The sequence below is a fragment of the Dermacentor variabilis genome, chromosome 1 (assembly GCF_050947875.1).
Source record: "Dermacentor variabilis isolate Ectoservices chromosome 1, ASM5094787v1, whole genome shotgun sequence".
Classification (NCBI taxonomy): domain Eukaryota; kingdom Metazoa; phylum Arthropoda; class Arachnida; order Ixodida; family Ixodidae; genus Dermacentor; species Dermacentor variabilis.
Window position 1 is genome coordinate 115,640,671 of NC_134568.1, and position 14,893 is coordinate 115,655,563.

General features: G+C 43.4%; 1 protein-coding gene across 2 annotated transcripts in view; it reads right to left on the reverse strand.

The window, feature by feature from the left end:
- Positions 1–1,273: 1,273 nt before the first annotated feature.
- The window catches only part of LOC142583298 (cytochrome P450 4c3-like), a 199,778-nt gene continuing 186,158 nt past the window's right edge, over positions 1,274–14,893 (reverse strand). For both annotated transcript variants that reach the window (XM_075693722.1, XM_075693714.1), the window contains exons 2-11: positions 13,165–13,277; positions 12,978–13,063; positions 11,835–12,025; positions 9,475–9,544; positions 7,649–7,775; positions 6,787–6,972; positions 5,675–5,848; positions 4,849–4,915; positions 3,253–3,432; positions 1,274–2,491 (exon numbers count right to left, since the gene is read on the reverse strand). In XM_075693722.1, the coding sequence (XP_075549837.1) occupies positions 2,334–2,491; positions 3,253–3,432; positions 4,849–4,915; positions 5,675–5,848; positions 6,787–6,972; positions 7,649–7,775; positions 9,475–9,544; positions 11,835–12,025; positions 12,978–13,063; positions 13,165–13,277 (1,352 nt within the window). In that variant the 3' untranslated portion in view covers positions 1,274–2,333. The remainder of the gene's footprint in view (positions 2,492–3,252; positions 3,433–4,848; positions 4,916–5,674; positions 5,849–6,786; positions 6,973–7,648; positions 7,776–9,474; positions 9,545–11,834; positions 12,026–12,977; positions 13,064–13,164; positions 13,278–14,893) is intronic.

The following is a 14,893-nucleotide window of genomic DNA, read 5'->3' on the forward strand; positions in this document are numbered from 1 at the left end:
GCGAGGGCTAAGCTAGCTATGATTCTCCAAGGGGGACGAGTTATCATAGGCGCTGGATTATACACGTTCTTTTCTTCGCAGGGTATGAAGCTCTCAAAGGTCTGTCGCATATAGCTTGCCACAAACAACTAATTCCCCTTAGTTTTACGTAATAGAAGAGCTAAATAAAAGAGCGAATACTATCTATGTTATCACCGCAAATTGCTGGGGTTATTTTCTTGTCTTTATTTTGCTTTTTGTAAGTGTCGCGCAGGGACCCAAGTTTTGTCAACAAATGCATTATTGAGTGACAGCTGCTATGGCATTCTACGGACACCGTGCAGAGACGTCTTTTGACCCCGTCAAGTATGCGCAAAGCCCCCACTTGTTCGCTCTTACCTCCACGCGATGCATTTAGTTCGTTGAATCGCGCTGGCTACCCACCTATTCTCGACCCGCAGTGACCTCCTCTACCCAACCTAAGCTACGCATTTAGATACTGCGTGCCGGCGTGTCGTGATTGTTCTTTTTTTTATTATTATTTTCGTTCACAACAGCAGCGGAGCACTTTCTTGTCTTCATTCAGCCAAAGAGAGGGACGTTTTGACGCACCACCATATAACAAAATAAATAGACAGACAAGCACACCTTTGACTGGAACATTGTCTAGGAAGAAGATAACAAGAAACAAGTAGTCAGTTAAATAGGCGCGAAGATTACTGTTTGCGGGTGCTTAGCGAATTAGTCCGTTCTCGGGAGGTAAACGTGCGGCACATGCATCGGTTGATGTGGAGACGTGCACTTTTAGAAAAATAGAAAGGGCCGAAATAGGAAGGAAAAAAAACTACTTGGGTCAGTGAGCTTGGTAGCGCAATGGTCATAGTTTGTCATGGCGATAGCTGCAAGGTTATAATCCCCCAAAGAACATAGAGAAAGTCCACAGCGAGAAAGTTGCGTTTCGTTCTTACTCTTGAGAGCTTCCAGGCTGGCTCCGGTTATCTTTGGTAGTCAAAGTATTGTGTGTGTGCAAAACAAAAAGTCCCATGTCAAGAAGTTTGCGCAGGGTCTCTAGAGCAAGTAGTCCGTATTCCGCTTACGGCGCTGCGACTTGCTATAAGGATGTGCCTGGTCTCAGGAGCGCCTGCGGTCTAGCGCTGGGTCACTTTCCGCAACGCCGAGCTGACGTTCGGAAACGCGACCTGCGCTGCGCACAAGTTGCTCGTCTGACTTCTTTTTGTTTTTTATGATGTCATTGCCTTTCGCAAACTTTAAGAACCACACCGCGCAGAAAAAATCAACAAAAAGAAAATATTTCATTAACAAAAGTGGACTAGTATATAGACAAAGGTGCAACGCGTAAGTCGTTTCTCCTTGAACGCTGAAGTGTGGTTATTGGTGTTAAACAGGTAAGGTGTGCACGTTTTCTTTTTTTTTCATTTGTGGAGTTGCTTTGAGGGTGAGGGGCTGATCCTCAAACGAGCCGAGTCGATGTGTTGGCACACTGTGGAGAGAAAACTCATCTGACGAGAAATCTTGGCTGATCAAATGCTGCCTTTGTGTCCCAGTTGGAAGACGTGCGGTGTCACTTAGCACTATGCGCACCGGAGAGGGATGTCTTTTTTGCTTTTGTTTAGATACATGAGGAATCTGGGAGACGCTGCCAGAATCGTCAGCCACCCACAAGGAAATTGAAGGCACTCCCCACCAGAGACGCTGGTTCTTGAGGTCTCGTGGTACAGGCATCCACACACATTCGCGCGCGCATGCACTCCCTAATTCGCATACACACCGGGACGGGTCCTAGTTTCGAGGGTTAGTCTACGTACACGCACACAGACTGCGTAAAATAACTTTCCCGCTTGAAGGAGTGAGAAAGCGGCTCCATGCCGATGGCGGGTTGGCGAGGCAATCAGTCCGAGGGAGGGCGGGTGAACATATTTACAAGGGGAACGAGGAAGAGTTCCAGGCAAGAGGCGGAGGCACATCTCGGTTGAGGTTTTCTGCGTCACACCCCACACAGTCGCGATCACTTGATGACCGACCAAACACGAATCGGCCACCTGAATTAAAAAAAAGCGAAAACAGGCACGGAAGAGGTGCTTGTTTTCTTTCGAGCTCCGATGCGACTGGGGAAGAGCCGTCCAGGACTTTGGGCCGGTGCTGTCTTTACCGTGGCTATCACACGTTCCCCGGTGATCCGAAAGCTCTGCATGCTGGCTGCCTTACTTGGGGGCGCTTGGAAGAAAGCATGGACACTGCCTTCGCCATTTCGTGACTCGATGCGATGGAGGTCTGCTTTTCCGCGTTCCGCCCAGGAGGTCGTTGCGTTGCACAGCGAGAAAAATACGCACTTCTTAGCGCGGCCTTAACCGGATTTTTAGGCCATGTTTTGACCGCGTCACCAGTTCCGCGACGAGGTGAATTTTATCCCTGAAGTCAACGGATTGGATGCAAAAGTTCCGCAGTACAGAGCACAAGACCACCTTCTCTTCCATGAGGGCGAACTTCTGACCTGCGAATAGACAAACTGGTGAGCCGTTTGCCTGGTCTCTGTGGTGACGGCACATGCACATGGCAAGTGACGCTTGATCACAATGCACGTCATACCACCCACAGTTTCGTTTCCTAACTCACCATCGGCCTTGAGATACGTAAGCAATATGGCAACTGCCAACTTTGACACCGAGCAACTAGAGAAAATGACTATCGGGCGTAGAAATTAGAAAGATTGAAAAAGAAAACTGTTCTTTGTGACTAGAAAACCGCTTACATCTAAGAATAACATCATACACAAAAATTTCATGCATGCTAAGGCTATTTGATTGATATATGCGTCTCTTTCGCGCATGCTTTAGCGATTAGCGCGCCACTTGGGCGCTTTGTTTCATCTTTCACGGTACGACCCAAAGCAGCGCTCTAAACTTCTGACTGCGCTAATACCTCTACTTTCAATTTAATTTCGCAACTATATTCAGAAATAGATTTCATTAGCTAGACAAGATACGTCCATTCTTTCTTATGCACTTGTGCTCTTGTGAATGCGTCGCGTAGAAAATCCCATGATAGTCGTCACAGGCCACAGTGATAAAAAAAAAATATCAGTGCTTTACATCCCCAGACGTCTGGAGACTGTAAATACAAGATGGAACACACCTATTTAAATCTGATGAAAGTAATCCTTATGCGCGACGTCCAACGGATAATATATGTGCTTGCTCGCTTTTGTTTTCCTCAATGCTGTTAGTTATATGCGTCGCCCCATTATTTACTTACCTATGCAGTTGCGCGGTCCGGCCGAGAACGGTACATAGGCGAACGGATGCCTTCCAACACAGTTCTCGGGCCGGAATCTGTCTGGGTCGAACACCTCTGGGTTGGGAAATATCTCCTTGTCTCGATGGAGCATGAATGTGAAGAGGAAACACGTCGTGCCCCGGGGGACCGTGTAGCCGTCTGGTGGGGAGCGAGCGAAGAGAAATTATCAAAATCATTTTATACGAAGAACGCAATGTTTGCAATCAGTTTCCTGCGACTGATAGAGCTATGAATCACTGGCTACTGCGACAGGCTGAAAATATAGTTGGTATATCATAATCGGGCCCTCAATGCAGTGCTCAACTTTATATATCACCAGCTCCTCTGAACTTCGTTGTCGATTTCATTTGGTTTAACCAAAATAACACAAACGGAACAGATTATCTTCACGAATGGCACTATATTGTACCAGACGCAGCTGGGACGTTTGCGGCACCCGCTGGAGTGCACCGTTGCCTTAGTACTTGCATATCAACAGGTGTTTTGAAGTCGGCTCTTGACCGACCACACGGCTTTGACTCCGTACATATTACAAATCGTAAATATAAGCCAGCTCCTTTGACACACTCAGTTCTTGCGCTATATCTTTCATTTGTCTGTAGAAAGCCGTGGCGTCCGCCGCATGCCAAAAATATGGCGTCCAAGTCTGCATCAGGCTAGGTATACGAACAACGGCATCCACAGGTCAGGGGGCCATAAAACGTTGTTGAATTTCTCGTTAATTGCCACGGCGTTACGCAGCTGCACAGCAATTAATAAAACCCGATTATATAAGGTGGCTTCCAGCCCTTTTTTACTACAATGGGCATGTCACGGCGTAACACAGAGTAATGTACTTTTATTTACTTTACCTTACGTTCTATGCTTCGTGCTATAGGCGGATGCTGCTCGGTTCAACTTGAGTACTGCACAATACTACGCGTAACGTTTTAATTTCAAACACGAGTGCTCGTTAAGTATGCAGATTTCAAGCATATCTGCGGAATGACAGTAAACTTCGTCTTATAGGAATACCCCTCAATAACTACAGATAGTGAGTCGGTGACCACAGACTTTTATTAGAGCACTCTAGCAGAAATTATGACCTATTTAAGGATGGATAAGGCTCTATCACTGTTAAAAACCTCTATTTTTTTTCTTTTGAAATTTGAAGTAGCACTTGGAGACGTTAAGAGCGCACAAGAAGGGCTAACGGAAGAGCCTCCTCTGAACCAACTTTCTACTGTCATATTGGCACGCGGAAATAACAGAAGAAAGCTCTGATTCGTCATCAACAATGTACCGTTCCTCAACTTGCAGGAGTCGCAGAGTGTCACGTCAGCCTCACACGGAATGCCTCCTCTCCGAGAAGAGGCCTCTCAAGGAGGTTCTCCCCCATCGCCGATCGTAGCTGCCCTCACTCTTATTCAAGCATGTGTTCTGACAAGAGGTACTTTTCTGCTGCATTTTACACAACCTGCGAACTTTCACGGAGAACAGCTGTGAACATATGAGTAGCGCAAATGCCAGGCCTTCACTGTCTTTATAGGCTTAAAAGAAAAATCTTCTACTTACTCACTACCACGTCTTCCATTAGCTCCCTTCCAATGAATGGCACTGACGGAAATAGTCGCTGTGATTCCTGAAAGAGGAAAGAAATTGGCACAAAACCCTTTAATTAGCAACTCAATTAAGAAGAAAATCAGAGGCTCATAAGTAATTTGTTCTTTACTTCGTGCAAACAGGGCTGTTTAATAAAACTTTGTTTTTCTAGTTTCCTTTTCACGGCTTCCCAGGTGAAGGAGAGCGTCAGGAAGCTACGGCGTGAAAATTCAAAGCTCGCAAATTATGCCTCAAACATATATCAAAATGTACAGTTTTGCTTTCCAGTGATAACGTGACAAGACTAAATACATCTGGTTGTACGATGGAGATCGAAACAGATGCAGCTGTCTTTGTCACCTTTTTGGCAGCTACAACTATTTATGCACTGCATTATATGTTTGCCGCTTGAAATTAGGGCAAAACACCCATCGAAGTCTGTTTTTTTTTCTAGGTGAATTATATCTATAATCTGCCTCAGCCACGCACCCTCTGACGGGGAAATTTGTATCTTATCAACTGCTATGCTTACAACCATTCCTGGCCCCATTTTTGCAGTTTATGGTTCGTCGAGTTCGTGCCTCGTGTGAGCGCTAAGTTGAAGTTTAGGTTTCAGCGGTTGGAGCTGCAAAAGGCGCAATAAGACAGCAGCATTTCGCTGTTGTATAGCCGACGGAAAACAAAAGGTATCTTGTTTACGCGTAGGTGTTTCACAATTAATATTTTAAAGCAATAAAAATAAAGGGTGTTTCAAGAATACTGGGTGGTAAGTTTAAATAGAAAAACGACAAACAAGCACCTTCAGAGCGCACTCGAGGTATTTCATTTCTTTCAGGTCGTCAGGAGTGATGGCACGCTCTCTATCCTCTCCGAAGATTGCATCCAGCTCCTCGTGAATCTTCTGCTGAACGTCCGTGTAGAGTCCAATAAGGTACATTGCCCATGAGATACCCATGGCCGTGGTGTCGTGACCCTGACGGAACGAGAACAGAGCAAGGCGGACAGTGTCTACTACTGCAGTTATTCGTGAGGGTAGAACTAATGTACTTTGTCACCAATATGCTGTTGAACACCGCCATAACCCATTTTCTTCACCTTTGAGTTCAGCGCATTGCATGATATATCCGAGCATGAGTTTTAATTAATATTTTGGCTTACACTTAACGATCGAACATACCGGTGATTGTATCTAACTGTAGAAAAGCAGAATAAATAGCGAAGAACGTTCGAATTTTTGTTATCTGAGTGGATTATTTTGTCATAACCGAAAAAGGAACGATGCCAATAAAGAGTACAAGTGGCTGTCAGACCTGCCTGTTCAGTTGGCTTCACCAGTTATGCATCCCAAGAGATCAGATCAGACGTAAGATAAATATAAAGAGAACATGCAGTTCTTAGCAACTTGCCACTTTTTAATATGTATGCCGTGCAGTATTTGATTATTGGTACAAGCATGGCCATGGGTTGATCTGGGGCAGAAAGGCGTGTCTTCTTTATTTTTTTTAACCAAAAGTATCTCATTAATAAATTTAGTTTAAATATTCCAGATAACTCTCATTGCAACTTTATGAGGCCATGCACAGGAAGCCATCTCAGCTGAGTAGTTTCGTCCAGGTCAGACGTCTGGGCGAGGTGTGTGAGCAAAGGCTTCCTGCCTCGGTCTAAATCTACAAGCAAAGGCACCATTTATATGAGCCATGTGTTCTATCAATCACTGCACATGGCCAGTATCACAGGATGTGCTACCAGCTACTTCCCACGAAGAAGGCTTGTGGCTGCTTCAGATTTTTCTTGGAAAAGGAGTCGCATTATCAGTCCTTGACGCGGCGCAGTTATTGTCAATGTGATACACGCTTAGAGAAAAATGGCAGCTCCACTAAAATTGTGGCCTACTTCTAGGGATGATACTACCTCGAACATGAAGGTGTCTACTTCTTCCCGGATGTCCTCTTCCGTGAGGCTGCTGTCCTGGATGTGATGGCTTAGCAGGAGGTCCAGGAAGGCCTGTCGTCTTTTTTGTCCGATCACTGGTTCTCCGATGGTGAGGCCATCAAGAACCTTCTGTTCAAGGAGTTCGGCCTTTCTTTCACGTATCACCTGCAATATTAGTGTTATTCAGATGAAGTGTGCTAACAGTATAAGCGGCACGATTTGTATAATCGTTGGGTAATTTCGTTTCTCTTTGTCATTTTCGCCTGACATAAGTTGCATCACCAGGGCACCCGAGGAACCTTAGAAGTGAGTAGTTTTGCGGACATGGATCATTACTAAACAAGTCTTACCGCCCGTGAGTGGCACAGGCGACTTCTTGTCACACAACATAGATACAGGACAAAACAAAAATACCCAATTCTAATGCCGTTACCTGATGGTAACTAGCTTTTTAAAGTTCCCATGCACGCAACAAATTACCCATACCTACAACTTTGGTCAAGTCGGGAATTATTCCTTATTTGAAGAAACAACACGCCTACCGATGACAGTATTGCCACTAGATGTCTCTATTAACAGAAACTGCATGTCAACTTGCATAGCACATGCCACATGCTAAAAGCATGACAAACTGATCTCATGTGCATGGAGGCAACTAAATAAACGTGGATTACTTAGAATGAACTTGGATAAACTTGCAATAAAAACTGCGCAACTTGGATGAAATGGCACATATTATACTATTAATCACACAAAAGATCGCACAAAACACAAAAGATCGAAGCTTCCATCTAATATTGCAGACTGGCGGCACTGCCTCACTCTCGCGCGATGTCCTTACCTTTCTGGTGAAGTTGTGAAGCTGCGCAAGGTTGTCCTTGAACTTCCTCCCAAATGAGGACATGTAGAAGACGTAGTTTGGCCATAGCCATGGCCTCATCACTCTTGCCATGAAGGTCTCGCCCACTCTTAAAGAAAAAGAAGAAGCGCGGCATAAAAGAAAGAGAAATCTATGGTCACATCTCGAATACCAAAACTGCACTTTCTCACCGCAACCTTTCCCTCATTTATTTTATTGTTCGGAATAAGTAACTCGTAAGAACAGATGGCAAAACCATGTTTGATCTCATCAAAGGATTCATTGCTGTCCAAACATGTGCAGTTGATATTAAAATATTCATCGTGAATCATGAATTATAAACGAACCGCAATTGTCAGAACTAAATGACACTCCACTTTTTTCTTCCTACGTAATTTTAAACGAGCTACAACAGACGATCGTTCGTTGGGGCAACGTCGAACACATGAATACCTGTTCGTGCCCTACTGAGCTACTTGAAATAGCAGAGCCTACGTAAATGCGACAAGAGTGGCTCGTCACTGGCGAAGTACACAAAATTTTTCATCTATGCATGGTGATTTATTTATTTGTTGACTTACTTTTTAATGATGGCAGCGCAAAAGAGCGACAATGCACTACTGCCGCGTGTCTAAATAACAAAACGCTTTTTCTTGAAACCCTCTTATACCCCTGTCCTGCAGGCAGTTTGTTTTCCCAAGTCCATATGCATCAACCCTTTAGAGTGCCATCAAAATCCGGAATCGTAACTGAGTACAGCTCAACAATCAGACGTAGCGCGCTCAACAATGAGGCTTAGCAGCTATAGATGTGAACTAGGAGTTCTATCCGCAGTGACTCAAGCTGCTATATAACATGCCGATGTCACAAGCTATTCCTAGTATCCTCGCGCTATGGACATTCAGGCAAGCGCTGAAAGGCTTTGTCGCCCTGCTCACCATTCATTGAAATACACTTCTCTGCATACTTCATTACTCGCAAGACACCCTACTGTCGCATTTACGCGCCTGCGAAATAAGCAGTGGTCGCAACAAGCACCTTCACATCCACTGTAGCTCTATAATCTTCAAACGGCGCGGCATACACATAAATAAAGGACGCTGCAAGAACTATTATATCCTGGTTCTGTGCAGAATCGTCCTGGTTCTGTGCATACGAGCAAGGAAGTGAGGTCAGGTTTCCTTTCTTACATGCAAGAACCAGCATACACGCTTCTATTCGCTTTTTTCCTCGAAGAACTTGAAAGGTTTGAGAATAAGAATTACTTTTTTTTCATAATGTAATAGTGGGGGATTAGACAGTCCCTATCTATAATATCTAGACAGACGTACCGTTATGTGACTCCATCCTCCGGAATTCTGTTCATGACCTTAGGGCTCCATCTGACTAGTCTAAATTGCAATTTCGTAAAAGAGATGACACTGAGAAAACTGCAGTCACAATGCCCTTGTAACATAACCATTGTCGCGCACGCCTACGTTCATAGCTACATATCGTTAGTGTAAAGGGTTCCACGGTCTTGTGCCAAGATTATGAAACCGTTTAACACGTGTAAGAACCTTCATTTTATCATATAGTTTTACAAGTACCAACAGAACGTAACATAAATAAATCTGCAGCCCTATAAGACTAAAAGAAATGAATATAACGCCATCCATATTAAGTGAGGCACGCTTATCGCAGGCTCAATATTTGGTTCGACTTTCGGCCTTTCATTTAGTTGAAATATGCTGGCTTCGCTTAAAACCGGTTTATGTTAAAAAGAGGGATAAGGTTAGAACATGCATTTTGTGTCTTGAAATACTTACTCGTACAAGGAGCGAACGTAGTGAGAATTACTGTTTAATTGAGCATCAACCTTCACCCCCATTGCAGTCTCTGAAAAGTACGAAAATAAGAATGCGCATGTCAGCATTTAACAGTAAGCAAACACTAATTACCGCATGCTGTCAAAGAACAGTATTGCTTTTTATTCATCAAACCAAATTTCTCCCGCTACACTCTAAACCGTCGTTAACGTCTGGAAATCAGGTTACAAAGCTTTGCGAGTACATCACGAATGCTCGGGCATGTGCAGCTCTAATCGATTGTGACTTGACACAGCATGCATACGAGTCAGTTTTTGCACGGAATACAATGCATTACAAAGTCCGCTGTGCCATTGTGGCCACGCTGACGAAGATGTGCACCATCTCCTTCTCGAGTTTCCAAGACAAGAAACTAAAGGTGAACGCTGGGGACAGAATAAATGTTAGTAGACCATCGATCACTCACACTGAAAAAATCTTTGGCCCATGACCAACATGACAGTTTCAAAAAAAAAAAGCAGATGTACTTTAATTTTTTTTTTGCTGTGTAAAATACAAAACTCTTAGGTTTAAATTAAACATTCATGTTTGAGCGCACTGTTACAATTATATAATTATAGCAGGTCATATGTGTTTAGTCCTAACTTCAGTTCCTCGCATGAAGGTATGTAGTTATGTATTAAGTAGTTACACCTGCCTGTGTTAAACATCTCGCCGGCAAAAGTTAACATTTGTGAGCGTGTTCTTGGACCTATTTTGTATTTTCAGTGATTTACAAAACTGCGTATGTTTCTGAGTGTCTTTGTACTCCCTTCTGTGCATTCCTGTACTGTCCCTACCTTTAACCAGTACGACGGTTGAAAAAACGAGCTATACGTACGATAACTTTCTCGCGATACTATGAACTAAGCAAACCCCTGTTTCCTATGCTAAAAATCTTGCCTTTTGATTTCGTACGGGAATTAAGATTGGCCACACGTATTAACATTGTTGTAAGACACAACGAGCCATTCCTATTTCGTTACTCTGCACCCCACAACACCACACTAGGATCCAAACTTTTGGTAACTTAAATATCCCGCCAATAAAAAGCGCCTGTGGCAAACGACTGTTACAGTATGCTAGAGCGAATTGGTACGGAATGGTATTCCTTATTATATAAAAAACTTGCAGAACTTGTTGTGAGCAATGAAAATGTATTATTTGGAAGTTATTCTCTCTGCTTCTTGTACGGATACTTATGTTGTCTTTTTGTTAAACCATGTACAACTAATATTTCATCGGGTTTTTCTAGTGTTTATTGCGAAGTGTTGCAATTTTCTTGCTCTATTTGCTAACTTTTCGAAAAACCCGGCGTGCTTGCTCAGTGGCTATGGTGTTGGGTTGCTAAGCACGAGGTTGCGGGATCGAATCTCTGCCACAGCGGTCGCATTTCAATGGGGACGAAATGCGAAAACACCCGTGTACTTAGATTTAGGTGTACGTTAAGGAACCCCAGGTGGTACACATTTCCGGAGCCGCCACTACGGCGTGTCTCATAATCAGAAAATGTTTTTGGCACGTAAAACCCCATAATTTAATTTTAATTTTCGAAAACACTAATAATAATACCTATAAATAAGTTTCCATTTTGCAAATCCATGCATTACTATTACTCATAATTCCTGTATCTATTGCAAAGAATGTTAATAATATGTATTTTTCTTAATATATTTGAAACTCTTTACAAGCATTATTTTATAACAGTTTCCTATAGGTACATTTTGAAATGGTTCCCGTACTAGCCAATGGCTATGGGACCACAAAGATTGTGCGTACCTTGTATAATGAAATGTATGTGTGTGTAAGAAAGAAAGAAAGAAAGAAAGAAAGAAAGAAAGAAAGAAAGAAAGAAAGAAAGAAAGAAAGAAAGAAAGAAAGAAAGGAAGGAAGAAAGAAAATGTGTGAAAATTTGTTAAACGTTCATGCTCTAAGAGTGGATTCGTTGTTTTTTTTTTTTTTTGCGGTTCTCGTGCCTTGATTGTTTTTGTTCGTCTAGTGACGTGGAGTAGCCGGTGGCACTAAACGTGCCGTACCTTCCTTTAAATTCACACGAACAAAAAGAAAATAAAGCAACAAGTACACTTTATACACTGTGTCATCTATCCATAATTCTGTGACATTGCCTTCATTTCAGCAGGCGTTCCTTTATAAAGCGCTTAAGCACTTTCTTCGCCGACGCCTACGACAAGCGAGTTCAGCTCAAAAAAAAAAAGCAAGGCAAAGTAAGGACACCCGTTCTCTTTTACCTTTCCGCTGCCAACTGACTAGGCACGAGTAACGCGCTGCGACTGCGGGTTGAGTGTCGGGGGCCAGCTCACCACAGATGATGTCGAGCGTGCAGAGTGTGACCAGAGGAACAATGTCGATGTACTTTTTGTTCTGCTGCTCCTTGAGGTTTTTCACGAATATCACGGCCTGCTCATTGAACACCGGAATGAAGTCCTCCAGTATCCGAAAGTGGAAGGCCGGTGTTAGCATCTTTCTTCTCCGCCGCCATTTGTTGCCTGAACTGGGAGACCGCGGGGCACATCAGACAGCCGCACTTTCCGCACACACAGGCATAGGCAGGCGCAACGAATTCCAGCAATTAAAAAAAAAGAGAGAGCCTCGTTTGGTTCAAGTGGAGTAGCGTGTTTGAATTTCCGAAATTCAACTTGCACTTTATTTCAGCATTTCTTTTTGTACAAAGAAAGGCAGACGAAACCGGAAAAAGGAGACCTCATTTGTCAGCCTTCTATTCGATGTTTCCCGTGCTATGGAATTCGACCAATAACATGTTGATTCTCAAAGAATTCTCAAGGGCTCCCCCGTTTTGACGAAATCACATATTTAAGATGCTGGAGCTCACTTTATATGAGATACGACTAGTCCTGACAGTGTTTTGCTCTTTCGTCCTTAAAAAAGAAGAAGCGTATTTTCACGTGTACAAAGCGCCATGTTCCTGCTCCTCGCTAGCGGATATGAGAATGACCAAATCGTGATCCAGCTATAAAAAAAGTATTCTTATAGAAAGCTGTAAAAAATGTGAAACATCGTTTTGAACAGGGGAATGCATCGTGGTCGTGAATAGAAGAATGTCATTTATTTGCACACTCTCGCGTGGATAGCTTGTTACGGCGATTTCTCGCCCCACTCCCTTCCAGTTCAACAAAAAGCATCTCATAAACATACTTCAGGCGGCCGCCTTATGTATTCTCAGCTTCCATTACCGTAAGCTCCAACACTGCTTCCGGTGCGGCTACTCCGCAAGTGACAGCACATGCGATTACAGCACAATATAAAGTCGCACTGGCCGTTTAATGTGACCGTCTTGGAGTGAACACAAAAAAAGAACTAATAGTGAGAATTCTGACAAATTACACATCTTAAATATCTATTAGTGAGAATGTTAATAGTTTCTCGTTTCTAGTTAATTATTTTGTTATTGCATTTCAAGAAATGTCAGGAAAAAGATTTCTCACCTTGTTAATAAACCTGTGCCCAACCAGGGGTGTAATAATGTGTAGTCAAAAGATTTATCTAAAACGGTATTACTACTTAATATGACCTGAAAAAGTGGAAGGAAAAAAGCACGTTAGTGAATCGGCCCGTGCAAAGCGGAAAATGACCAGCACAGTGGCCTCGACGTGGCGTCATGAAGCAACTCACCTCTACTGTTTCTGCTTTGAAGAAAGATACCACAGGCCTGAACCCCAGCCAGAACCTGAAGATTCTGTCTTTGTCGTGTATTTGTGCTAACCCGCACATGGTCTGCAGCAGCACTGTAAAAAACAAAGCAAAAATCGATGGTGAATTTAAGTTGATGGTGCGTGGAATAAACGCGTTAGAAAAGAAGCTTAATTTTAGGTCATGCTGGGAGTGGCTGGAATGCGGAACGAAAGACGAGGAAGAACAAAAATGCATGATCGAACGCACTTCCTTGTCTTGGTCTGTAGTACATTCTCAATGCAACTTTTAGATTTATTCCCCCCTCGTTGAAACTGTGGTCTACAAAATGGTAGCTTAAATTTATGCGAGTACTAAAACATAACGAGTACATCTGTGCAAGGTGCTACAGCGTTGACTGAACGGGTACAACGTCTGCTTGCTCTGTTCGCACCTTATTAAATTACGAGCCATAATATGTAGCACTAGTTTGAGTTTGGTGGCTTTAAAATGTATGACAGAATGCGAGTATGACTGAAATATTGCAGTTATTTTTATAAAGTAGTTCTTCGGAACCAAAATAAAATGATTGTTTTACCGGGAAGCCACCTTTTCTCAGCAGGGAAAAGCAGTTCCTACGCGACTCAAAAAAAAAAAATAACGCACGAAAGAGCATTTGCAAAATAAGGAGTTACCACAACCACCAAAGCTGACTGAATGGCGTCACCATTCATTTTCTACGCCATGCGTTTCTAGTGCGTCACATTTCACAACCACTGTGGCCGATCATGCTACTCAACATTGTCACCCGTATACAGTTTCTGCGTGTTCAGTGTGAAAACATTAGTAGGTTACAGAGCTGGAGGGGCTGAACGCATATGTCCCCCAGACAACTGTGTTGGATCTAACCCAGCGCTCGAGGATGCCTCACTTTGTTGTTTGTTACCACGTTCGAAGTCATGACCGTTCAAAACTCCTCACGCTTTTCTGCACAATGTCGTTCAGATTACAACGCGCAGATTTGCCAGGAATAACTTTAACACCTTTTCAGAAATGTAAGGATTGCACGTGCGCACAAACATCCAAACAGAACACGCAAAGGCGAGCTTCTTGTGACTGTACAGCAAGCGTTCAAGAAGACCTAAACAGTGGCACTTTTGTGCAGGAAACAAACCTAGCTCGTATTCACGCCACACACCGATCAGAACATTCATGCTTCGTTTTCAGAAAAGAATGAAAAGACGCTTAAAGCGTGTTCCTGTTGCTTATGTGAAAAGCTGCGTATTGAAAGTCTTCGCCTGCCACTGTGGGTACGGCGCTCTGCTGCTGAACAGGAGGCTGCAGGTTCGATTCCCGACCACGGCGGCCGCATTTCGATTACAAGTGAAACGGTCGTGTAATCAGGCTTACGTGTTCACTATAGAATTACATGTGGTCAAAAATTAAACGGAAGCCCTCCACTACGGCGTCTCTCATAACCCACTGTGCCGTCTCAAAATGCCCAAACTCCTCAATTATATTTTATTTAGGCCTTCGCAGGCTCTACGCAGCAACATTCCGGACCTGGATGACATGCTCTACGCAAACCCATAATTATAGATATAGTCTGATGCTGTCATAACTGTAAGTATGGCTGTCGATGGTGCCTGAGAGCAGGTGCACGCACGAATTAGCCGTTATTATAAGATCAAGGTACACTGAAGATGCTCATCGCTATTGTTACTTCGTTCAC